Genomic DNA, 24438 nt, shown 5'->3' with positions numbered 1-24438 from the left:
GTAGTGTCTCCAGCAGCGTCAGTAACACCACAAGCTACCACTCCCTCACCTATGTATGCCCACCCACCTGGAGTACCCGCATAGACGTGTTACAGGTCTAGGGAGTTTGAGAGTAGGTTGACAGGATTACTAACAGAATTGAAAAGGCTACAGACATCCCCATGAACAGGAAGAGCTATAAGTATATTGAGAGAAGGATTGGCACAGTGGTAGTCAGGGGAAGTAATGCTCAAGAAGGATACTGAAGGTATAAAACATGTAGGTGTTGAGAAAGAAACAAGCCTGGGAGGGTGGATTGTCTTGGGAGAACATCGTGTTGGGAGAGGATGCGGAGGAAGTGGATGCTTTTATGTTCACGGACGACCTGAATGAAGAAGGGAAGGGTGAAGAGGCGGCTGAAAATACCCCCAAGCAGAAGATCAATGGGCAGGGGGCAGGTTGAGGAACAGGGCCATCCCAGTGGCATTAGTAAAGAGAAGAGGGGTTGTGAAGAAGGGTGTGGGAAGTAGAGCAAAAATGCAGATGCCCCTCATACATGATGGGGAAGGGAGGACAGACTATGTGCACTGGCTCCAAATGAATAAGAATAATTTAATTATGGCCCTTCCACAGCTCACAGCAGGGGCAAACAAGTGGATATACAAATTCAAAAAGCAAATGGCAGGGGTGCACCTGGAAATAGGGGATTTTAAGAGCTTATTGGTTGCTGTAATTTGGGGATAAGACTGGGGAGGTGTGGGTTAAGGCCGGCTACCCGGGAGTAACCTTTGGGGATGACGCACATGATGGAGCTTCATTTAATGGCATTAGGTCAATGGTATGGGACGCACTACGGAGGGCCTTCCCAATAATTCCCAATTTGCAGTTTTTAATGCAGTATACCATGGGGATGATGAGGACCCAGCTAGATTTATTCTCAGGATGCAAGAGAAATGGAGACTTTCCTCAGTTAAAGAGATGCAGAAGTTTCTGGCCCTGTGTAATTACTGCAGTGCCTGGATTCTAGATTACACAGCATACACAAGACCAGTTTTACAGGCCCTGAAGGAAGCACAGAAAACAAAGGACCACACGTTACAGTGGATGGCAGAAATGATCAAACAAATTGGTCACTTCAAACAAGTCATTAGATCGGCAACCAGTACTGGCGACCCCAGATTACACACAGGAATTCCATTTTTTTTCACATTCTGATAGTCAACCTATGGCAGCAATGTCGCTGCAAAAATGCACTATGTTCCACAAGCCATTAGCCTATTATAGTGGCACTCTGGTTGCAGTGATGCAAGGGCAGCTCACGTGCGAATAAACATTAGCAGCTGCTGCCTTCGCCATAGAGAAAGGTTCTACAATCGTAATGGGGTGTTTAGTGACGTTGTATGTGGAACATTCTTTGTTTGCTATTCTAGAAAGGTCACAATCTACCCTGACTATGCAAAGGTCTAGGTATAGGAGATCATTATCTCTAAACCCCATATTCATGTGGTTAGGTGTAAAACAGTGAATGCTGCCACCTTTTTAACAGGCTTGCCTACTACAGAGGACCTGATGGTGCAAAATTGCGCCACGTATGAGGGGGAGGAGGATGATACCCCCAAAGCAAGTGATTGTGCCTTAATAGAGGGTCAGATACTTTTCATTGATGGGTCATCTGCAATTGATCAGGAGGATGGCCAGAGAAGGACAGAGGCAGCAGTGGTGCAACTTTATGAAGGAAGTACAAGGCAGTGGTCATAAAAAGGTAGCCCACACATTATTATGCACAAGCAGCAGAACTTGTGCTACTCATCGAAGCACTTAAGGGCGTTGCAAGGATGTCATGCCACAATATATACTGAATCGGTGTACACTACAATGGTACTTGCTTGTCTCTACCGTTGGAAGAGAAGGGGGTTTCGAAGGACGGATGGATCCCCAGTGCAGCATGCAGCACTGTTAGAAGAGCTGATAGAAGCGTTATCACAGCTATCTGTTGTGGAGGTCATAAAGTGGGCGCCAATACTCATAGGACAGACAAACTCTCAAGGGGGAACACAGCTGCCAATGGGGGAACACAGCAGCCGATGCGGCAGCCAAAATGGCGACATATCTGTCAAATGAAAAATTTGCTGAGTAAATTGTGACTGCCCCACCGACAGATGAGCATCCAGTGCCTTACACTGCATTGCCCATCTCCCAGATCATCGAACTACAAGGAAGGGCTCCTGAGTGGGAGAAGGAGTTGTGATTATGGAGAGGGTTTAAGCAATCTCAGACAGATCTGTTATGGAGGCAAGAGAGCTCTGGGAAGAAAGTGATGCCCCAGGAACTGCAACATTACAGGGCACCTTGTCCCACCCTATTGGGCAGTTTTGTGAATTACATATAAACTACAATGATATGGGTGAGTCTTGTAATAGATCCAGGTACCTCATTGTGGTGGTTTGAACTTTCTCAAGGTTGGTGGAAGCAGGGCCATGTGTGCACCCAGATGCCAAGTGTGCTGTGAGGTTTGTAGTGCAGGATGTTTTCCCGCACTGGGGTGTGTGTGGGGTTTTGAGGTCAGATAATGGCACACATGTCTTCAATGCATTATTCCAACACGTTACAGCACTACTTGGCTTCAAGCATTGTATGTGTTTGATTTATCACCCACAGGCCAATGGCATTGTGGAGAGAATACATGGCCTCCTTAAGAGAAAGTTATACAAAGGGTGCACCACATTAAAGAAAAGCTGGGTGTACTGTCTGCCTCTGGCGCTTTTTAGTTTACGCACGCAGCTGCCAGGTTCTGGTTTCTAGTCTTTTGGAATGTTTGCTTTGAGCGTGAGTAGTATCTTTCTCTGTGTGGTTGGTTTGGCCTAAACCTTTCTTATGCAGTGTGTGGATAAACTACCAAGCCAAGATGGAGGTTCTCTGCTGGCACCCTGATTGGCTGGAAGAGGTAAATGTCAGACAATGGAATTTCTAAACTGCCTTTCATCATCTACTGCCCAGCTGAGAGGACATGTATATTAAAGTTCCTGAATACTAGGCATGAAAGGGCTTTTTGGTGACATGAAATAAGCAGGAACTGCTTCCAGGAAATTTTAGAGGAATCCAGGTGGCTGTAGAAGTCTGCAGGTTACCAGGAAAGACAAGAAGGTAAGTGATTATAGACAAGTTTTAGTTATATCTAATGAGAAACTTTATGGACTGTTGTATTCTGTAAATATCTTCCAGTAACCTACGGAGGAGGTTGTTTCTGTGCTTGAACCACATATGTTTATTTTTGTTCAATGAACGTTGAGCTAGGGAAAGACCGCTCCTTGCGACGTTCGATTGCTAGGGAACATTTGCACATGAGTAGGCTTCCCTAATCTGAAAGCTTTGAGGCGGTGTTTTAGCCATCATCACAGATTGCTTTGTTGTGCTCGTTTGATACGCGCCAGCGTTCCTGGTGCTGCCTCTTATTAGGGTGAGTAAACGTGAGCGCGGTAAATATTTTGCTTTCGTTATCTGAGACAGCATGAACTATTCGAATATTGTGCTGCGATCATAACGAAAACTAACCTGGACCTAAGTGTTCATTTGTTCGCGTGCGCTGTAACTTCATTGCTATGAACCTGGAGACCCTCAATGCGCGAGCGCAGTGACTCTTTTGGTTAACTAACTCAGAGACTTTCAGTGTGCATGCACGGCAACTGTACTTGGAACTCTTCACAGAGGCAGGGAAAGACTGGCTATGCATGTGCAACAAAGAAGGGACAATTCTGTAGTAGATGCAGGGATGTTTGTTTGCTTGAGAGAAGGAGCAGACTCAAAAGTCAAACTGTTGGTGACTGTTATTTACTGCAGAAAGTAGATAAAATAACATTTGCAAGGCAATTTTAGTTGTGAAGAATCTGATCTAGAGAGAGGGAAGTTTTCAATTCTGTAAATGTTTGTAACAAAAACTGTAGCAGGAAGAGCAGTGTTGTTTCTTGCAATATGAAGACTTCTCAGCATGAGTTAATTCATTCCTAAAGAAGGCTAAGAGGCTACAACAGTAATTACATAGCAAGTAGTCTAGGAGTGAAGTCTTCTTACACACAATTTCATCCACTGGGCAATTTGAAGAGGAGTGCCAGGTATGGATAATTAAACTGTTGATAATTGGGTCATGGGAATAGGGAATGTCATGAAGGGTGTGTAGTTGTTCAAGAGGCATGTTTTCTTTTTTCTTTCTTCGTGCAGATATCTGTGAAGTCAACAGAAGATATCTGTTTTTTTTCTTATTATATCCACTTCCCCTTTCCCCTGGGGATGTACCGGGCTCAGCTGTTGTTAATTGGCTCAGTGCTCTACGCTCTAGAGGGACTGTCGGGGGTTCAGCAGCTTCTACGGACAAGCTCATTTGGTCTCAGCCTGACAGTATGAAAGGTCAAACAGTTTAAGTCCACCCGAGCTTTCATGAACCTCGAGATGACATCTATGGAGGCCTTGGGTACCATGATTAGAGAAATAAGGGAGGAGTTACGGATAGCCCACAAGGAGAATATGAATTTGAGTAGAAAGGTTGATGAGTTGAGTGCAAAGGTCACTCAGATTCAGGAGGCAGGAGGTAGGTGGGAGGATTCAGGTTCTCAAGGACCGGGAAGTCCTCCAGAGTTGGATAGGGAGGGTGAGGAGCGAACATCCGGCAGAGAGGTAGGGGCTGTGGGAGGTGTTAGAATGTCAAGGAGTATGCAATCAGCTCATGGGGTGAGCACCAGTTTTGCAGATCTATGCAACCAGCAGCTCACAGAACTTGCAGGAGTCTACCTAGGCTTTGTTAGGGGTTCCTTTATCCCCCACATATTTCAAGGGGTAGCAGGGTGAAGGGGTGCTCAATATGGGGGGTGTTTGGGGCAGGGTTCCCAAGGGGCAGTTTGGTGGGGGGCATCAAGAGGATGGGGATGTTAGATTGCCCCCCCACAGAAGGGTTGTTTTTAGTTAGCAGATGGGGGGAAGCCACAGTGTGTTTGGAGCAGCTGGTGGGCATGGCTAAGGGGCCACCCGAGAAGAGCTTCAGGGGCAAAGGGCAGTACCCCCGGCAGTGTGGCCAGAGGAGGGGGGCACATAGCAAAGCTATAAGGGCAGGTGGGCTAGTCAGGAGCAGGAAGGGGTGTAATGGAGCCATGGGGGGATATGTCATGGTGGGGGGCGTCAACCAATGAGGACCACAGGGTCACCTTAGGAGGTGGTGGTAGGAGGGGGCAGTAGGGCCCCAGTTTGTCCATGAGTGTGAAGGTAGGTGGTGAATGCCATCATCCCTGGGTGCAGCTGCAGGGGAGGGGTTAGAGCACCCACCCCCACCCACTTATAACATGAGCAGAAGGCAATAGTAGGTCCTTGGGTTGGATACATTGGTGTTGGGAGATGGCCGCAACACTGTCACCTGCACTGAGTGTGGGGAGAGAGTTTGAACGCCCCCCCCAGCGGCAGAGAAGCGGCAATGGGGTGTACGCTCCATGCTACAGAGGTTTTGGACCAAGAGTTGGCAGGATTTGAACTGTAGGTGCATTGGTGTTGGGGAAGGGTAAGGATGGTGGTGTGAAGGTGATGTGGGAGAGGTATTTGTGGTTAAAGGACACGGTAAATAAATATAATACACATTAGGAATGGAAATTAAGAGTAATTTTGAAGGAAGAAGGGATATGCCAGGTTGGAACAGGATTGGGTGGATAATAATAAAGCGAAATGTAATTGGAGGACTGGAGGGCCAAAAAGGGTGTTTTGAAAGGGATGATGAGGATGGACAGAGTAACAGTTGGTATGAGCCGGGGGGGGGGCGGGTGAGGACAATCAGATATGATAAGTAATTTATAGTGTGCCCGTACACTAGTGTTACAGGAAGGACAAGATGAGGGAAGAAACAAAAGGGGAGGAAAAAACACCTATCTGTCTAAGCCTTGTGTCAGTAAGATAGTGCGTGAGATGAAGTGAAGGTGGGAATGGGAGCGGGAGTAAAATTTGGGCAGCAAGTGCAGCTAGGGCAACGTGGCCCACTGTAATGTACAAGCAGGAAGGCACTGTTAGGTTTCCAGATACAGCCCCTAGTGTGCGGTAGAAAGAGGGACAGTGCAGGGATATTGGTAAAAAAGAAAAAGAAAAAAAGGGGGTGCCTGGTTTCTGTGAGACTGTGAGGGTTGCCAGTCAGCGTAGTATACAGGTTGATTAGCAGGGGGGAGAGATAGTCGAAGTGAAAAGGTAAGTTTCGGACCGTTTCCGAACTTCAGGTGGCACAGCAAGTTTGAGAGAGGCAGGGAGGTCATCCCACAGGGAGGCAATTGCAGAGGACAGAGCTCTACCTCCCACTCTCTACCTGGCAAAGAGCCTGACCATCAGATATTGGCAGTGACAGAGCGGAGGGCTCGGATGGAGGGAATGGAAGATCATTTTGGTCTATTTTAAAGTGAAGATAGGGTTTTTGAGGATGGTTAAAGGGTGATTGGTTACGTGAGAGAAGAGTGTATCGGTTAAAGGGAAAGGAGGGTTGGCCTATTCTGGCATGGGGTATAAGACCCAGCACAGAACAAGGGCGGGAGTGGTGGTTGTATGGCCCCTCTGGGCTTTGTAGTTTAGGAGCTCATTGAAACTGCAGGCTGGCATGTACCTTTTCTACTGCCCGTTTATGGGTTGCCCAACCCAGGACGGGACTGGGGTTAGGGGGGGACAAGAGGAAGTAGGGAGCCAGCAATTTTTGCAGTGGAAGGGATGATGCAGGAGGGGTAGAGGTGACAGGGTGGAAAATGTTTCCTATATGAAAGAATAGGGAGAGGGGGAACATTATTGGGTCAAGAGGTTGGTGTTTTTGCATGAACTGCAACACAGAAATAATTACAGGTTAGCAAAAATGTCTAGACTAATGGGGGAACTGGGGAAACCAAAGTTTGGAGGGAATGTCAATTTTAAGGGGAGAGTTTGGAGAAGGTGAAGGAGAGAGGAATAGGAGGAGATGAACATTGTGCGGGTGGAGTTATACTTGTTCAACACAGGGACAGAGAGGATGATTTTTGAAAAATAAATAAATAATAAAAGGAGAAAAGGTAAAAGAAAATAAGGGAACGAAATTGAGGATTTACAAAAGAAAGGAAAAAATTGTGGGTTACAAAGGGCTATAGCTGAGGTTTTGCGCTTGGGTGAAGGAGCGTAGGAAGAGCGGCACACAAGGGCAAGGGGATAAAGTGGGCAGTGAGGTTACTTGAAGTAGCAGGGGGTGTGGTTTGAACGGCATGGACTGGTGTGCATGGTTGGCCCCTCGTGCAGTGGGGGGAGCAGAGTTGAGATGGAACTGCATGGACGGGGGTGCACGGTGGCCCCTGGTGCAGTGGGGGGAACAGCATTGAAAAGGAAATGCATGGGCTGAGGTACACGGACAGCCCCCGGTGCAGTGGGGGAAACGGCATTGAGAAGGAACTGCATGGACGGGGGTACACAGATGGCCCCCGGTGCAGTGGTGAAAACATCGAGGATATGGAACATGGGCAAGGGGGAACATGGGGGCGGAGTGGTTAATAGAAGGGATGTGGGTCACAAAGTGCAATGCGCAGTGGGAAGCAGATGGCACGGGCAGAAGACGCACGTATGACATCTGGGAAAGGGGGGACATCATGTGATGTGAGGGGCGTAGCAGAAAGCAAGGGAGCAAGTATTGACATGGGTGATCACAGGGGTACATTGAACAAATGAGGAGGGGGAGGAGTTACTGCATGAGGGTATTGAACTGCATGGACGGAGGGAGCAGGTACAGCCCCCGGTGCAGTGGGGGAGCGATAAGGAAGGGTGCAGTGAAAGGAGCAGTGAGCAATTGGGTATGGACATGGTGTGTACAGGGGAATACCCAAACAAGGGCACGTTGGTGGGTGGATAGCCATGAGGCTGTTCAATATGCTGGCTCCATACAAAATGAGGTTGGGTTGGGTTTGGTTTACGGTTACAAGGTATTGCAGGCTTTGGCAGAGAAGAGGAGAAGGTGTGCAGTTGAAGTGAGGGATATGGGAAAGGAAAGGGTTAGTTGTGGCATTAGTTGGGGGCACTTGATTGGAGAGCATATGCTGGAAAGGACACCGGGCGATGTCCGCAAGAATACTGAATGTGTTTATACCACACAGGTTAAGGCTTTAGGTGGTAGGGAAAGTAAATAAATAAAGAGAAAGAATAACAAGGGGAGCATCAGAGGAGTGTCTGGTTTTCAGAACTAAATTGCGGGTGTCAGCAGTGGGCTGGTTGTGACAGAGTGCAGTGAATACATAGGCATGGGGTATAAGGGCAAGTGGGGTGTTTCAAAGAAATGGAATAGATGAGGCAATAAGTAAATAAATAAATAATTATAAAACATTTAAAAAAATTGTAATAATAAATAAATAAAAGAAATGGGGGAAACAGGAAAGATGGTCAAAGGGGCCAGGTGTTGACAAGGAACTGTTAAAGCTCCAAGGAGCTGTTGGCAGGGAAGAGAATATATTTGAGGGTGCGAAAGTAGAGGAAAGGGTTTGGGTAAAATGGGGGATGGGTGTATTTCAATTATGCGTGGTGCTTAATTTGTCTTTTCTTTCACAGATGCGGCAGGAAGTGGCATTTTGGAAGACGATTATAAGGAACCGGTCAATGTATGCAGGGGGCTGTTAATGTAGGAGTACAAAGGTTTTTAGGGTAGTTTGGTATAGTGTTTTCTCCCAAGAAAATGTTTTTGATGGTGGGGATGAGGACATAAGGGCTATTAGGTTTATGTAGAGAAGAAAGTTGGCCGTGGCAGTTGGAGCGAGTTCTAGTATAATTTACGGAAGGGGGTAGCTGGAGTTGACATTTTATGAAGAGTTGCTGTCGTTAGAAGTAAGAGCATAGAAAAGTGACGTGGGCATGGCAAGCAATGTGAAGGGCCAGTGTTGGATTAAAGGAATTAGGGTGAATTACAAAAGAAGGGGAAATAGAGAATGGTTCTCTCAGTTTGGGATTTTATGTCTAGGAGCAAAGCTTTCAGGGAATGTTTTTAAAAAATAAATAAAAGAGAAAGGGAAGGAAGGAGAAGGAACAATTAAACAATTAAATAGGAAGGTTATGTGGGGTGGGGCAGAAAGAACACCTCTGGGGAGGGTTTTTCTGGTGCCGGGGATACGGTTGGGTAAATGATGGTTGGTTGAAGCCGAAGGATTATTATTGCGTTAAGGAGGGTGGGTGTGGGTAATGCTGTTTGCACGAACAGGCTACCCAGGGGGTACAAAGAGGGAGAAGAGTTATTGAAGGAGGAGTGGTGTGGCCTCGGGGAGAAGATGGGAGAAAGCAGAAATGAAGGTTGAGAGGAATTGAAGGGAGGGAGCAAGGGAAGTAAGTGGTGCATTTGAATTGTTTATTTAGTTGTTTTTGGCAATTGGGGAGTAATGAGGAGAGTAGGTGGTTTATTTTTGGTGACAGGTCAGGGCAGTAGAAATAAAGTCATATTTGTACGGTGGTGTTTCTTGTTGCTGATGTGGCAGGTCAGTCCGGCTTTATTCCAGAGGAGATTGGTGGTAAGTTTGGGAGCTGCGGACATTGGGGAGATGGGGTATAGGGGAGCAGTAGCCAGGGAGATGGTTGGGTAAATGTTGGTTGGTTGAAGCCGAAGGATGATTATCGCCGTAAGGAGGGTGGGTAGTGCTGTTTGCACCAACAGGCTACCCCGAGGGATACAAAGAGGGGGAAGAAGTATTGAAGAAGGAGGGGCGTGGTCTCGGAGAGAAGATGGGAGAAAGCGGGAATGAAGGTTGAGAGGAATTGAGGGGAGGGAGCAAGGGACAGGAAGTCATGTTGTTTTTGGCGACTGTTAATCAATTTGTTAGTCGGTGAGGCCAGGGAGCCTGGTTGTTAGCATGTTTTTGTAAGCCATGGCCTGTCACATTAAAGCGACCATTAAAGCGACCCTTTCCAATAACAACAAGTCTGGGTATGTTGTGCATTCAGCCCAAAAGAGACATTTTTATCTCAAAGATCCTTTTCAAATCGCACAGTGACAAGCATTTTTAAATATTTTCTTTTTTTTAAATATTTTCTTTTTTTACGCCATTTATCTGCAACGCAAAAACACATATTCAAAACCATATCCAGTGATCAGCAGAAAGAATTGGTTAACTCCAAACACAGAGATGTTAAGGGACTAATGCCTATTTATATTAAAAAAAAAAGATATACTGTAGAAAGGAATGGCTGCAACTCCTTTACAGCCTATCGAGACACTCGTACATTAAAGTACTGGGCACACCTACACTCTGTGCCAGGAAGTGAGTTGCCTCCTGCGGTGCAAAAAAAAAAAAAAAAATACAACCCAAGCCCGAACGCAAAATCTATTCATTCTTCACAACAGAGGTTTACTGTCATAAGTTATGCATGAGTTCAACTTCATACCTTAAATATTTTGCACATTATTTCATACACTGTGAAGGTTTTCTCTGCTCGCGTCCAGTCCCAAGTCGTTACCTTGAAAAATAAAAGAAAACATACCATAACTTATTGCTTTTTCTGATTATGTATCGCTTCATTTTGAGGCAACCTTGGACTCATATGTACACATATGAGAAGGTCAGTGATAAAGAGAAAACACACATGATTACATTCTGCTAACAAAAATTGCATTGGATTAGGACATATTTCATGCAATTATCTTCCATTATAAAAGGTGATTTTATTAAGAGACTAATATTCATAAAGCTTATTCTACACAGAAATATACATTCAATTTATAGAAACTCTAAATTAAAAACAAATATTTAGAATTTTTTAAATAAAAATTAGAGTGCTTTTTTATTGACATATTTCTTATTAGAATGTAGATTGAAATATTCTTTAAAAATAACAGTTATAAACTGCACACCACAGTACTGCACTGGAACATAAAAGGGGGTTGCTCGATAAACATACATTTGTTTTTCCGGGGTAGGCCAGCGTGAACTTTTTAGGAAGTGGTTTGCGGACACGGGATTATCTCCCATGAGGTTTGGGATGGTTCGTTCCTTGCGGTAAGCTTTTGTTGGAGCCCAAATCTCCTTCCAGAGTCATGAAGAAACAGAGAACGTTTGGGAGAGTTCTGGAGGGTCAGAATTCAGCTTAAGGCCACTTTGAAAAGATTGCTAGAAAGGAAGGAAACTGCATAGGAATAGAGAGCAGGTCTGTGGAAAGGATGGGCAGTATACGGCTAAACGAGGGTTAGCAAAACGAAACAGTGATCTGCGTCTACGGATGTTATACAGACAAGAGAATGCACTCGATATCTCAAGAATTGTAGTAGAGGTCCTGCTGCAGCCTGCACTTCAGAGGTTCAAATCTGAATATGAACCTTCATTCCATCTCCACTAATAAATAGGCGCTGTTGAAGTATGCACACCTTTCATGCCAGACCATCACCTCTGCAGGTCTGGCACAGAGTCGTGAGCATATCAGACATACCCTGGACTGTGTTTTATACTTCGGAGGTTGGTAAAATGAGTGTGATTGAGCTCCACTCTGGAGCAATCATAGCGGACATGTGCAGGTGAAAGGACAACAGGGATGGGGAGTCCGTTTTGTTCTAAGCATGCATCCCCCGCTGGTGTTCCTTAAACGAGGGCCATTTGGGCAAGCAATATGCTATGGTATGAGTTCGTGCTAGCACTGTACCCGAAGTAGGTAGCTCACATTGGCAATCAAGTGAGTTTATTTAGTGGTTCACTTTGTCAGTTGACCCTAAAACCATTGGGAATGCTGCATAAGATGAACCTATGGCATCTGCTTAGTATATGATCAATGCACTTATTGTGTGCATCAACACCGAACAGACTAATGGCTTGGATATGAGCCATGCACTTTGTTTTTTGCTGAGGGCAAGCACTATAGGAATTGTTTTTAATTTGTCTGCATAGGTGAATGCATATTGTTTATTTGAACAGTCATTACACATATCCATGTATATTTAAATGGCATTCTGAAGGATTTTATTTGTACATAGCTTTGGCATACATATAATAATTTAACAGCTTAGTAGTAGTTGCTAAGCATGCTGATATGTTTCATTGGGTGGTAGTGGAGTAAAGGGAAGTAGATGGAAGTTTTGGGGACTACTTGGGGTCTCTATATTAGTGAGCATGATGGCACGTGCTACAGCACCTCCTCTTGCTCTTTGGAAAACGTTCTTTTTTGGCAATAGAGGCTGTCCAAATAATTTGGTGTATTTATTGTTCAGTTGGTCGTATGTATCTTACTATGAAACATGCAAAGGATCTTATCATATACTTGACATGCCATGCTTTGTTTGTCTCCCCATCATTTTCAAAGAACTAACATCCTCAAAGCTGGGGGTCCATCCTGTACATTTCTACCAGTTTGCAACTGGTGGGTCTTCCAGAGCCTTCTCTCTTTAAGTGACACACATGGGTTTATCTTGGTTTCATCACTGGGAGTCTTATTCATCCTGGCAATGGAACAGGTTGTGCTCTTTCAGCTCTGCCTTGAAAACGTTATTATCATACATGCAGCCCTAGTGACCACTAGGCCCTGATGTGCTAGCTGAAAAAGAGATAGCCTCTGTCAAACATTTCAATTGGGCTTTCAAGAATCTGATGAACCCTTTACCACTTTGCCTTTTCTATACATAGTTGATTTATAATGCAACTTCTGTGAACACAATCCCTAGGTGCCACGATAATGGGTAAGGGGTGTGAAAGAGCAACTGATCTTCACAGCCTTCTAACATTCTGACCAGATAATAAGTACGGGGGGGAAACATGGGGACAAGGGTATGGGCACACACTGGTGCCTACAGTTCATCTAAAACGCAATGGAGGAACAGAAACAGGGAGCAAGGAGTGCACAGTAGTGGCAACAATACATAAGGTAAGGGCAAGGCTACAAAACGGGTGCCTCAGCAAGCACATCCCTTAGTAAACTTAAAACCATGGGTAATGACAGGAGGTTTCAAGGTCAGGGTTTAAAAGCAGGAATAGCCCTGGCAGAGGCAGCAGAATGTGGGACAGGAGGGGCCTTAGCCAGGGTGAGAGGATGGAGGATGAAGGATTGGGGCATGCACAGTTAAAGCATGTAGACTGGAAAATAAATGTCCTGACCTGGAGCTCTCTGTCCAGAGGTAAGGGTGAAATCCTCAGAGCACAGTACTTAATGCCAAAATGTGGTTTCCTGGCAGTAAATCAGAGAGTAATGGTTTATAGTGTTAACAGATTGGGCAGGATGAGGATGGAAGGACAGTTATTATCAAAAGCAACCATAGGAGTTTATCTCTCATAAAGAGATGGGTTGACTCGGTTCTAATCACGGTCCACAAACTAGATTGGTAGCCATGCAGCAAATCCTTATTTTAAGTGAAGACAAGGAGTTGGGAAAAAATTATTTTGTAAATTAAAGGCATGATGGCAATTGCTGGGTAGTTGTTGGGGCATTCAGGTTACTGGAAGGCTTTTTGAGAAATGTCAGGATATGGGTTTTGTTTAGTTTTAGGGTGAAGACACCAGAGAAAAAATGACCTGTGGCACAATCAGTCCAGTGTCAGAGCCCAGGGGTCAATATTGCTTATTGATGGTAGTGAGAGGGTAAGGAAATACTTGTTTTGCCAACACCTTCAGCTTCTTCACTGTGGCCATGTCAGTAGGAGAGATTGTCTTGAAGGAGGGAAACCCTGGCAAAGGGGTAGTTATGATAGGCATAGGGGGGAGGAGGTATGGTTTTAGTCTGAGATGCAATGGAAGCTTGAAGGAGCTCTAGATTTTTAATGAAAAAGGCAGACATGCTAGTTACGAGGATTTGAAGGGACAAGTAGGGACACACACCAGAACCCCTCTTAAAAAATTCTGAATATCTCAGCTAATTTGTTCGGTGTCCGTTCACTATGTTTATGAAAGGAGGACTTTCCCTGGTTTCCGGTTGTAGCTTAAAAACCCAAAATGTGGCACAGATACACATGCTTTTCTTCCCAGATTTTGGATTTGATCCAAAGTTGTTCAAGTATGCTGATCTTTCTCTTCATGTTTACAAGGTCAGAGTCGAACAAGCTTCTGAGTATTGGGTAGGGCACCCTGGCTTCTGGTCAGCAGGACGTCAGAGTTAGTGGCACTGGGATTGCAGTCGAGGCTTGGAGCCATAGGCTGTCTTGGGTATCTTCAACGGCTTAAAACATAGGAACTCCAGCACAGCCAGGGCAAGAGTATGCACCCTTGTATATTTGGGGATGTGCAGCACAAGGAGAGTGTTGGTCAGTCCATTACAGCTCCATAGTCAAATGTATTGTGAGTGACAAACTTCTGGGCAGAAAGTCAACAAGATTGCACACACAGATGTGTGTGTAGGGGAAGTGATGTGATAAGGAATGAAGAGACTAACCAAGTGGTGCCATATTGGTTGCTATAGACGTTTATTAAATTAATAAATCAAACCTATATATCCTTAACTCTAATGGGATTTCGAGGCACCATCCCAGTCAGAAAGGCTCCTATTATATCCCTGTCACTGTAACAAAATACCATCAAGTCGAGCTACTGTTCGTAGTCCTGGAGAATGACTCCCTTCTCCTGGATGTAAAGTGTCCAAAAACTGTCCAAATGACTCACAGGTTCTTTAAAAAAAAAAAAAAACACAAGTCACGTAAAGTTCTTGTGGGGCTAGAATATGACTCGCTTCTCCCAGCTGGTTAACCAATGTCCTTCACAACATTCAATAAGGTTTGTAGCTCCCCTAGGGAGATTGTCAGAACCTTTAGGTTGTGTTCTATTCGTGATCCGCACCCACTGGATGACAAATCTGTTCCTTGAGTCCTTCTTGACTCTCCGGCACCACACTTTTGTGGAACTGGCCTGGGAACTTTATCACAAAATGATTCACCGGTTTTGCTATTTCTCTATGGCTTACAGTCTTGTAACTTCCCAGTCCCCTCCCTGACTTGTTTGTGTTCCTGTTACCCTCTCCCAGGGAACTCTTCACCAGTTTCGTCAGGACTCGTGGGTCCACACTTCTTAGTTCAAGTTCTTCCGTTAGCAGTCCTTCGTATCTTGTCCCTCTTCACCTCGAGTTATTGTGGACCACCTGGGCATAGCTGTAGGACCCCTTGGTCCATCCTTGACAGGTTACGCCTCCTCTGTGGTCTCACGTTCTATCCCGATAGTCACCTACAATGCTCGGCTGTAGGTTACATTCCACCAATGATAATGGTGAAGTTACAGACAGATTACATTTTTTTAAATCTTGTTCAGTGTAACTCATGTTTTGTTCAATTCCAGAAGACTGATTATTGTTAGGTAAACTATCTTTGGTCATCTGGGTTGGAAACATCTGTCAAGTAAGATTTTACATCAGTCAGGCCAAATGTGCTGCACACATTTCTTTTGAATACCATTTCCTTTCCTGGGAAGTGCTGCTAAATAGACCTTTTATATGAGCCAATGCTGCCACGTATTTGTCCATGTGCATTTTGAAAATCAGTAAGCACGATTTGAATGATCTCCATACTATTTCAACTTAACTATCTAATGTATTTCGAATGCAGCACTTCTAGAAGAACGTCAGGTTGCCTTAGATGAAGATACATACATTGCTTAATTTCAGTGAATACACTCTATGTGTTTGTTTTAGACCAGAGTGAAAAGAGCAGGACTGAACAGAAAACGTGCAGCACTTTTGTCAGAGCAGTTGTTGCACACACCAATTTGACAAATGGTCTGTAGTTTTGCACATTGCTTTCACTATGTCACGCATGGCTTCAAGAACACAGAACTCTCGAAGACAGTTCAAGGGGTTTTATTGTTTTTGCAATAAAGGAGCTCTCTAAGGGCCGTCCATCTCCATCTCGTCTAGAGAAAGGTGCTCACTCCCTAACTCCACCCTCGGGATGGTCACTAGACATCGGTAGCCCCCATTATCTATCAAACTGTCTAGCTAAGCATGATGACCTAAAGGCAAACATCTTATCTATCTACAAATCCATCCTGGGAGAGGGGACGGTAAAGGTGGTGGACATTTCAGATAGAAGAAGAGTCATCCAGAGATACGTTAGGAAAAGGCAAACTCAATGCCTGACAAGTGTGAGTCTTAGAGAGTTAGAGGTACAGGCATGTGGTGATGTGGTGAGGTGTCAATGAGGTACAACAGGACGGACCGCAAGGAAAGGAGGAAAGGAGCAGGCGGGGGTGGAGGGGCATAAGAGTTTGTCCTATACATGGGGTCATAGCTGTGCATCGAGGAAAAAAGTTAAAATGGAGCTTTTGGAAGTACTGTCACGTTCCAGTGGAAGGGAGCTAGCAAGATAGCGGAAGTGAAGTCTCCAGCTGAGCTGAGGCTAGCAGCCTCGTGGTGGAGTAGTGTCACTCTGCCACAGCTTCTACTCTTGTGCAGGTTCAGTGTGTTGGGCATATGCGCCCGAAGACCCTGGTGCAGGGTACATCCCGGAACCAAGGAAAAGAAGCCAAAAAAAAAGTGAAATAGCCAAGGAGTCAAAAAGAATTGAGAGGGGTCACTTAAAACCCACAGTACCGTTAGTGACTGTGAGTTGATCACCAACACCAGGGAAGAGACCCACACTGGGAGCAAAACTAATATTCAAACTGTACCCAAGGTTAAGCATCCTGGTGTTGTTGAAATGTTATGTTGCATTTGAATACTTTTGTCCCAAAATTGTAAATACCTATAATAATGATCTGTTCAAGTGCATACCCCATGGTCAGTCTCATATTGATCCCATTCGGCTTAGTAATAGGACCACAAACTTACAGGTACTGTGAAAGTAATATGTAAAATATTTATATAAATGAATACATATTCCATTTGCAAGACTAACTTCTAGCATTGCTGACGTGTTGGTGCAGGGTCCTCTCAAAGGTTTCTATGAATTGCTATAATTTTGGATGATTTGGGGTTTATTCAAAAACGATTACCCACTCAAGAATCAATAATCCTTTAAGTCATAGGGATTTGTTTTTAGTCATGGAGTTCTATCCACGTCCATACATAAATGCTATCATATTAAGAGAGAGGACAACTTCACCTTGTTTTTTTGCAACAGCAAGGATTGGCGAAGCCATTCTAGCACTGGCATTAAGCGATTTTAGTAATACTAAGGGGACATAAGGCCTCATTACGAGTTTGGCCCTTATTAAGGGCACGGCTACCGCTAAACTCGCTATCAGCCCCGGCACCCGCAAATGGGCCATTACCGGCCCATTACGAGATTAGCTGGCGTCGGTATGGCCGGCCTCCCGATCCTCCCGATCCCCATTCTGCCACATATGGGGGTCGGGAGCATGGTTGATGGTTGCACCAGCACCGTTAATAACGGTGCCGTTGCAATCACGAGTTCTGCTCGGGGGTGCTGGTCTGCACGCCTGGTCAGACCAAGCGTGCAGTCGGGCACCGGCAAGCAGAACTTGTAATGTGGCGGAGAGGTAAGAACGGCGCTGGTAGTGCACTACCAGCGCCGTTGTTGCCTTTCCACAACATTCTTAATGAGGCCCATAGTCTTGAATGGCATCTCACTTTGTGACCCCCGAGCACCACTAACGCCGAACCCTTTTGGGGTATTTTTATGCCACGCTGATTAGCATTAGCCAATTTAGAAATAAACACACATGTGGGAGACACTTGCTGCTGTAGGCCCAAAGCTTTGGAATGACCTTTGCATTGACTGACGATCCGAGGAAACAAGGAAGTTCAGGAAGTCCCTTGCAGGCTGACTAATCACTTCACCCTTCCACAGCTCTATCATCAGAAATTCCCCTGGACGACCAGCTCGTACCTCCCTCCCCTGTGATGACTCAAACTTAACTAGGAACTCTACTTAAACGAATAATAATATGCTACGTCTGCTGAATGCCATGCAAAATGTTTATAAGTGTCCTGGAAGGCGACGCTGTTTTCGCTATGATTGGTGTCCCTGCTCCTCTGTCTTTCACCCTCAAAGAATTGCACCTTCTTAGTCCTACCATGCTTATTGGTAGAGAAAAGTACCATAAAAGTACACAAATACACTCCATTGAAACACCCATAAAACCGAATATCCCAAGAATTGCACAGTAGAAAATACAAGGTATCATTGTAATCTGTCTGGAATATATAACAGTTCAATTAAAAAAGTGAAACGTTCTTAATCAAATAGTGATTTGTAACCTCAGTGCTGTTTTTAAAAAAAGGTGTAGAAATGGCATAAGACAATCTATAATCTTGTCGCCTATGAAGCCCAAGATTTGCATATCTTTTCTTCATAAAAATAAAAAGTGAATCTCTGATTCTTTCCAAGTTGGACAGAACAGGCAAAAAGGTATTTCTTCTCTTTTTTGCTAATACAAAGCCAATGTTCTGTCAAAGGGCAAGAGCCCCAAATCGAAAACAAGCAAGCCAGCGCCTAGCTGCAACCTACTGAGTACTTGTAACTTACTATGTGAGCTTCTATCTGTGCATAAGAGCCCATTGTAAAATGTTGCCAGTTTGTTTTCTTCACCAGATTGCCCCACCCCATGGTATCTTGGATCTTTTCTTTAAAGACTCTTTTCTATAGCTGCTCCCAATCGTCTTGGGGTGGGAAAAAGTGGAACACACTGAACCAATGATAGAGACTGTAAAAAAAAAAAAATCTAAGGTAGGGTATCTTTCTAGAAAATTCACTCCTACATAGGTCACCTTAGGTGCGTCTTCACAATGTTGCATGCGTACTGGCCCAAAAAAACAACCACAGGGAGACCAACCTTGTTTTAGCATAATAGGAGATATAGTTTTGGACCAATTAGTTATGGACAGCAACATTATCAGTGCAGATGGACACCATGTAATTGCTTAAAAAATGTTTTTAACCACTTACATTTATGTACATGCATCATGTCCCTAACTATCTGAATCATGGAGATCAATGACTCTTGACTTGTTGACCAGGTAGCTCATGGATTGATGCATTGCCCTGGTTATCTGTGCCAGAACCATGGCTCGTTTGCATAGATGACCCAATGTTCTACAATCTTCTGACAAAACAAACCCCAGATATGTGAAATGTTTCACTAACTCTAATCTCCCAATGTCCACATTAAAGACATGAGAGTGCATGCTCTTTGTGCCAACAACCAGGCACGTTGCTTTGTAAAATGTATAGGGAGATCTGTCTCTTTCATAAATTCTCTATGGGTGCTAACTGGACCCTGAAGACCCCTTAGGGTCCTTGCTAACATAGCTGTATCATCTGTATGATTTAACAAGCAAAACTGGAGCAACCCTGCAGATTGAACGTCAAAATGCCTGTTGAGCAACACCTTTTCCCCGGAGTTGGTGTACAGGTTGACAAGGAGGGGAACCGGAACATGTTACTGTTCACTGGGACATTCTCAGTACATGCTCTGTCTCATCCAAATCTCATGTTGAAGGAGTGCTATGTGTTTCGGAAGGTGACTAGGTATGTTCATGACCTCTGGATCTCCGACAGCCTTGACCTGCTGACTATGTCAAAAACAGAGGAAAGATTTATGAAGGCCATGTATAATGGGTTCAGAAACCAATTTAGTCCCTATGTCATCCCTGTGCAGGGGCCAGGATTATGTTTTCCTGGACCCATGTTGCCAATCTTTTAACTCTCAATCTCCCAAAGGTTTTTGAGGTGGAATCATGAATAGAGATAGGTCAAAATATGTTGTGTCTGTTCCTGTCCCCCTTCTTGAAGATGGGTGCTATCAGAGCCATATGCCTGCTTGCTGGAATGTAGCCATTGTGCCAGATGTTGTTACAAGCATATGTCAGCACGTAAGGCCAGAACTTAAGGTTCACTTTAAATTGGCCCAATGGAACAGTGTCTGGGCCAAGGCTCTTGGGGGAATTGTAAAATACTGGCATTTGATTATGTGGGTGACTTACTTTAGTGAGAACCCTGCCCCACCACATGCACACACACACTATCATAACTTGGCAGATACTCTTTGGAGCTACTATGGCCCATTCAACTACTGTTCTATATGCCTCGAGATGCAACTAAATTCCCAAAGAGTCTGCTATGAGACCACCTTGTGGCAGGCTCAAATCTCTGCCAGGCTAAGGGTCACCAGTACTACTTTACCTGGTTGCAAATAATCTTGTAGTGAGTGTGGCTTGTGGTAATTTCTACCACATCCTTCAAGCATATACTCAACTCACAAAGTGACTGGCACCACGATGGGTGAGAAAGAAACCAGGGAGTCTGAACTCAGCAAAGGGACTCCAACTATTGCCAGGCTCTGGTGTTTCCCTGCTTCTTTATGGGTTTCTTGGGGCAATTAGCCAGCAGTTGTTCAGCGGAACCACAATACATACACAGGTTATTTCTCCTTCGGTTCTCTCTTTCGGCCGATGACAAATGACCTCTTATTGCACCAATCTACATGGGTTCTGGTCCGCCATCTGATGTCCCACTCCCACTCCCCGAAGACCCCTCACCCAGATCATTCTCCCGCACTGGTCCACCCACAGGAACTGGATCCAAAAGCGATGGCCGTGTCCTGGCCACATGGATGACTGATCCCTGGGGACTAGTGGGTGAGACACCTCTGGTTTCTCACAATACCAAGTCTCTGAAAAAGCAGAATTAGGTTTTGGGACCCGAACAAAAATAGTACAGATCAAGAAGCCAAACTCAGTACTTATCCAGAGAGTTAACCAAGTCTGTGTAAGAGAGAAAACAGGGTCTGGTACCAGGTTGTTCCTGGATTTGCAGACTAGCTTGTTCTTTGTAAACGCTCCCAACGTTTCTCTCTCTGCTTTTTTGTGTGGGTCTGCGGCTCTGCAGAGTGATCAGTTTCTCAGTGTCAGTGCAGTTTATGGACTCACAGAGGTCAAGCCCAATGTGACTTCTTCCAGCTTCCAAGTGGGATTGTTCTCCAACGAGTCAGAGTACTTCTCTGACCTTTCCCTGTTGTCCCCTCGACTGAGGACCAGTTTTTTTCCACAAACTTCTTGTTCCCAGGTTTGAGGTTCCAGGCTGTGCAGGCTTGATGCTGGCGCTTCCCACTTTAGCAAGTCCTTCCTTTTTTTTATCTTCTGTTGCTGGGTCCTCCCCAGTGGAGGATCAGAGTCCTTCCTTTGAGTCCAAGAGGTATCATTTATGCCTCCTTTGGGGTCAAATATTCCTACTACTGGCTATCTTCACTGAAGGAGTAGTTGGCATTGCTCCTTCTCCTCAGTACTATTGGGTTCCAACCTATTGTCATGTTTTATGTCTCTTTTACTTTTCCTCTTCCTCTTCTCAGTGGTTTCATATATTGGTTGAATAAAAAAAGCGATTTTACAATAGCAAACAATAGTTTCTTCAGGTTGGACTTCTTTGGACAATGAAGGTCTCAGGGTCCCATAGGAAAGAGGATTAGAGAGTTCCCACATGGAACGGGAGTCCATATCCCCAAGAGGGAGTCTCTCCCTGTGAAGTCCTGCTTACCGCTCCCCCTTATGGGGACTGTTGCCTAGCAGGCACACCTCACTAGCCTCACAGGGAAGGGCTCCCGTCTGGGGAAAAGTGAGGAGATCCCATGAATCGTCACACTATCAGAAGTTCCTCAAAATTCCCCAGAGTTAAAAAAGGTCTAAAGTTACAAAAAAACTAAATGTCCAAAGTTCTTTATGCGGAAACAAATATTTCCCTGATCCATTTCCCCCAACTTGGTCAATCTCTCCACACTTCTACTGACTTTCGGGTGCCTCTGTGCTTCCTTGATATATGCTCTTCAGTCTGCTTATTCTGTCCCTTTGGGTAATTTGGGTTTTCCTTACCCAGTATATCACTTTGTTAGGGTTTCTGTGACTCCTCTATGCGTCTGCCTCTCTCATAGCATAGTTTTCTTTGTTCCCTGTGACACTTCTGGAGGTTTATGCTACTTGGGTTTCTCTGGCTCCCATAACCCATTGACTTGACTCGTTCCTTCTTGTCACTCTGCTTATTGTGGCCCTGTGGCTTGTTTGGGGTCCTCAGCCCCAATATCACACTTTGTTATGTAGGGTTCCTATGAGCCCTATGTGCTCTTCGTTCTCCTGGTTTTCTTGGGCCCATGTGACACTTTTCCTTTAATCGTTCTCATAAGTCTCTGTGACCCTTGGATGGGGCTAGGTAGTCCTTCCATCTTTCCTATTTGTTCTCTCTTATCCTCTGTCTCTCTGGACTTCCACACTTTCTCGTATGGAGAATGACATCTCCCTCTGGCATCTGCCTCCTTCAACTATGCAGCTGGCTCCACTGAACTGAGCGGCTCCTTCCCCTTGCCGATGTGTTCACATCTGAGACTCGCCTTGGGGTTGGGGTCTCCTCCTCCATTCAATTCATTCTTGCGCCAGTATTTCAGGACAGGGGTTATTGATCACTACAAGTTGTCAAGCATGTGAAAAGTTCAGCATTACCTTGAACTAAACACATTGATCTGCTGTCAATATTGCCTTGAGCCAAACACATAGATGTATTGTCAGCATTTCTTCCATGTAGGCAGAAAATGCTTTGTTTATAGTGAGTTGTCTCATAAAGTGGAGTCACTCCCAGTGAGGTCCTGCTTTCCCAAACCCCAAGTGAGGGTTTGCTGAGTGGGCTCACCTCTCTGGCCTCAAAGGGGGTGCTCCCCTAGGGAAGTAAAGACAAAGTCTTCATATTTTCGTCACACGTATCAAAAACAACTTTCTTGGTTCCTTATAGATGGGCCAAAAACAGAAGACTCGCATAAGGTCATTTCACAGCAAAACATACACCCGTTTTTCCAAAGAATTCTGCTCGCATTTCGATAGATATGTATTGAGCCCCAGACAATTAAACCAAGCAATCACATAATCTTTGTAGGACCGAGCACACATTAACAGGCCGATTCATGGAATTAATGTGCGCCGAAAATTTCGGCGCAAGCGTGCAAAAACGTGCGATTCGCAGTGAAAGAGCAAAAATGGCAGTGCAAGTGCGATCATCGCACAGAAAACTGCGCATGTGGGATGTGCGCTGAAAAAGTGCGCGGCGCACGCTGGCGCACAGGTCATCGAACGCCGTGCAATAAGGCCACAGCGAATTTACACATAGCGCGGCGCACATAACAAAAGTAGGCGTAACCCGGGGCATTACATGCAGAATGGGGGACAACTCGTGAAAATGTGGGCGTCACGGGGGAAGTACAGGAGGCAAGTGCGCGGAACGCCCACACGCTCGCCTACAACACGTATTCATGGAATGGAATAGGGAAAAACAGTGCACGGCCAAAGACTCGCACAGGCCCATACATGTCCGTCACACGAAAGCAGGCGGTAGCATCCCTGCGCAAGCAAAAAATGTGCACCAAAGTTCTACACGCGCGAGAAGTTCCACACGCGATCGGGCCTGGGGGAGCGTGTGCGTGTATTTCAGGGGTGCACGAGAAGTTCCACACGCGATCGGGCCTGGGGGAGCGTGTGCGTGTATTTCAGAGGTGCGTGAGAAGTTTCACACGCGATTGGCCTGGACGCGTGTATTTCAGAGGTGCGCGAGAAGTTTCACACGCGATCGGGCCTGGGGGAGCGTGTGCGTGTATTTCAGAGGTGCGCGAGAAGTTCCACACGCGATCGGGCCTGGGGGAGCGTGTGCGTGTATTTCAGGGGTGCGCGAGAAGTTCCACATGCGATCGGGCCTGGGGGAGCGTGTGTGTGTATTTCAGGGGTGCGTGAGAAGTTCCACACGCGATCGGGCCTGGGGGAGCGTGTGCATGTAATTCAGAGGTGCGCGAGAAGTTTCACACGCGATTGGCCTGGGCGCGTGTATTTCAGAGGTGCGCGAGAAGTTTCACACGCGATCGGACCTGGGGGAGCGTGTGCATGTATTCCAGGGGTGCGCAAGAAGTTCCACACGCGATCGGGCCTGGGGGAGCGTGTGCGTGTATTTCAGAGGTGCGCGAGAAGTTCCACACGCGATCGGGCCTGGGGGAGCGTGTGCGTGTATTTCAGAGGTGCGCGAGAAGTTTCACATGCGATTGGCCTGGGCGCGTGTATTTCAGAGGTGCGCAAGAAGTTTCACACGCGATCGGGCCTGGGGGAGTGTGTGCGTGTATTTCAGGGGTGCGTGAGAAGTTCCACACGCGATCGGGCCTGGGGGAGCAGGGTACGTGCATTTCAGGGGCTCGCGGGTGGTTTTACACGCGATCGGGCCTGGGGGAGCGGGGTACGTGTATTTCAGGGGCTCGGGGTGGTTTTTCACGCGATCGGGCCTGGGGGAGCGGGGTACGTGTATTTCAGGGGCTCGCGGGTGGTTTTACACGCGATCGGGCCTGGGGGAGCAGGGTACCACTCACAGTCTGCCTTGCGTGTAGAAGAACGCGTAGCCAACACCCACCCGCTGTGAAGTAATAGCGTGTGAACCCCACCACCTGCAAAACACACGCACCGCACCCCACGAAAAGCAATGCCCGTGCGTGATACATCACAGACGCGCATACGCGCTAAGGGCCTTTGGTCCAATGGAATCGCGTATGCGTGCTGATGCGCTTACGCGCTAAGGGCCTTTCCTCAAATTACACGCTG

The 24438-nt window shown here is 45.8% G+C and overlaps 1 protein-coding gene across 2 annotated transcripts in view; it reads right to left on the bottom strand.

Moving 5' to 3' along the window:
* Positions 1-24438, bottom strand: part of SNTG1 (syntrophin gamma 1) — a 2735678-nt gene that overhangs the window by 581027 nt on the left and 2130213 nt on the right. For both annotated transcript variants that reach the window (XM_069621032.1, XM_069621033.1), the window contains one exon: positions 10360-10431. In XM_069621032.1, coding sequence (XP_069477133.1) covers positions 10360-10431 — 72 coding nt within the window. The remainder of the gene's footprint in view (positions 1-10359; positions 10432-24438) is intronic.

This window comes from Ambystoma mexicanum, chromosome 5q (genome assembly GCF_040938575.1).
Source record: "Ambystoma mexicanum isolate Mex_15411 chromosome 5q, UKY_AmexF1_1, whole genome shotgun sequence".
Lineage (NCBI taxonomy): Eukaryota > Metazoa > Chordata > Amphibia > Caudata > Ambystomatidae > Ambystoma > Ambystoma mexicanum.
This window is presented reverse-complemented; position numbering and strand designations above follow the sequence as displayed.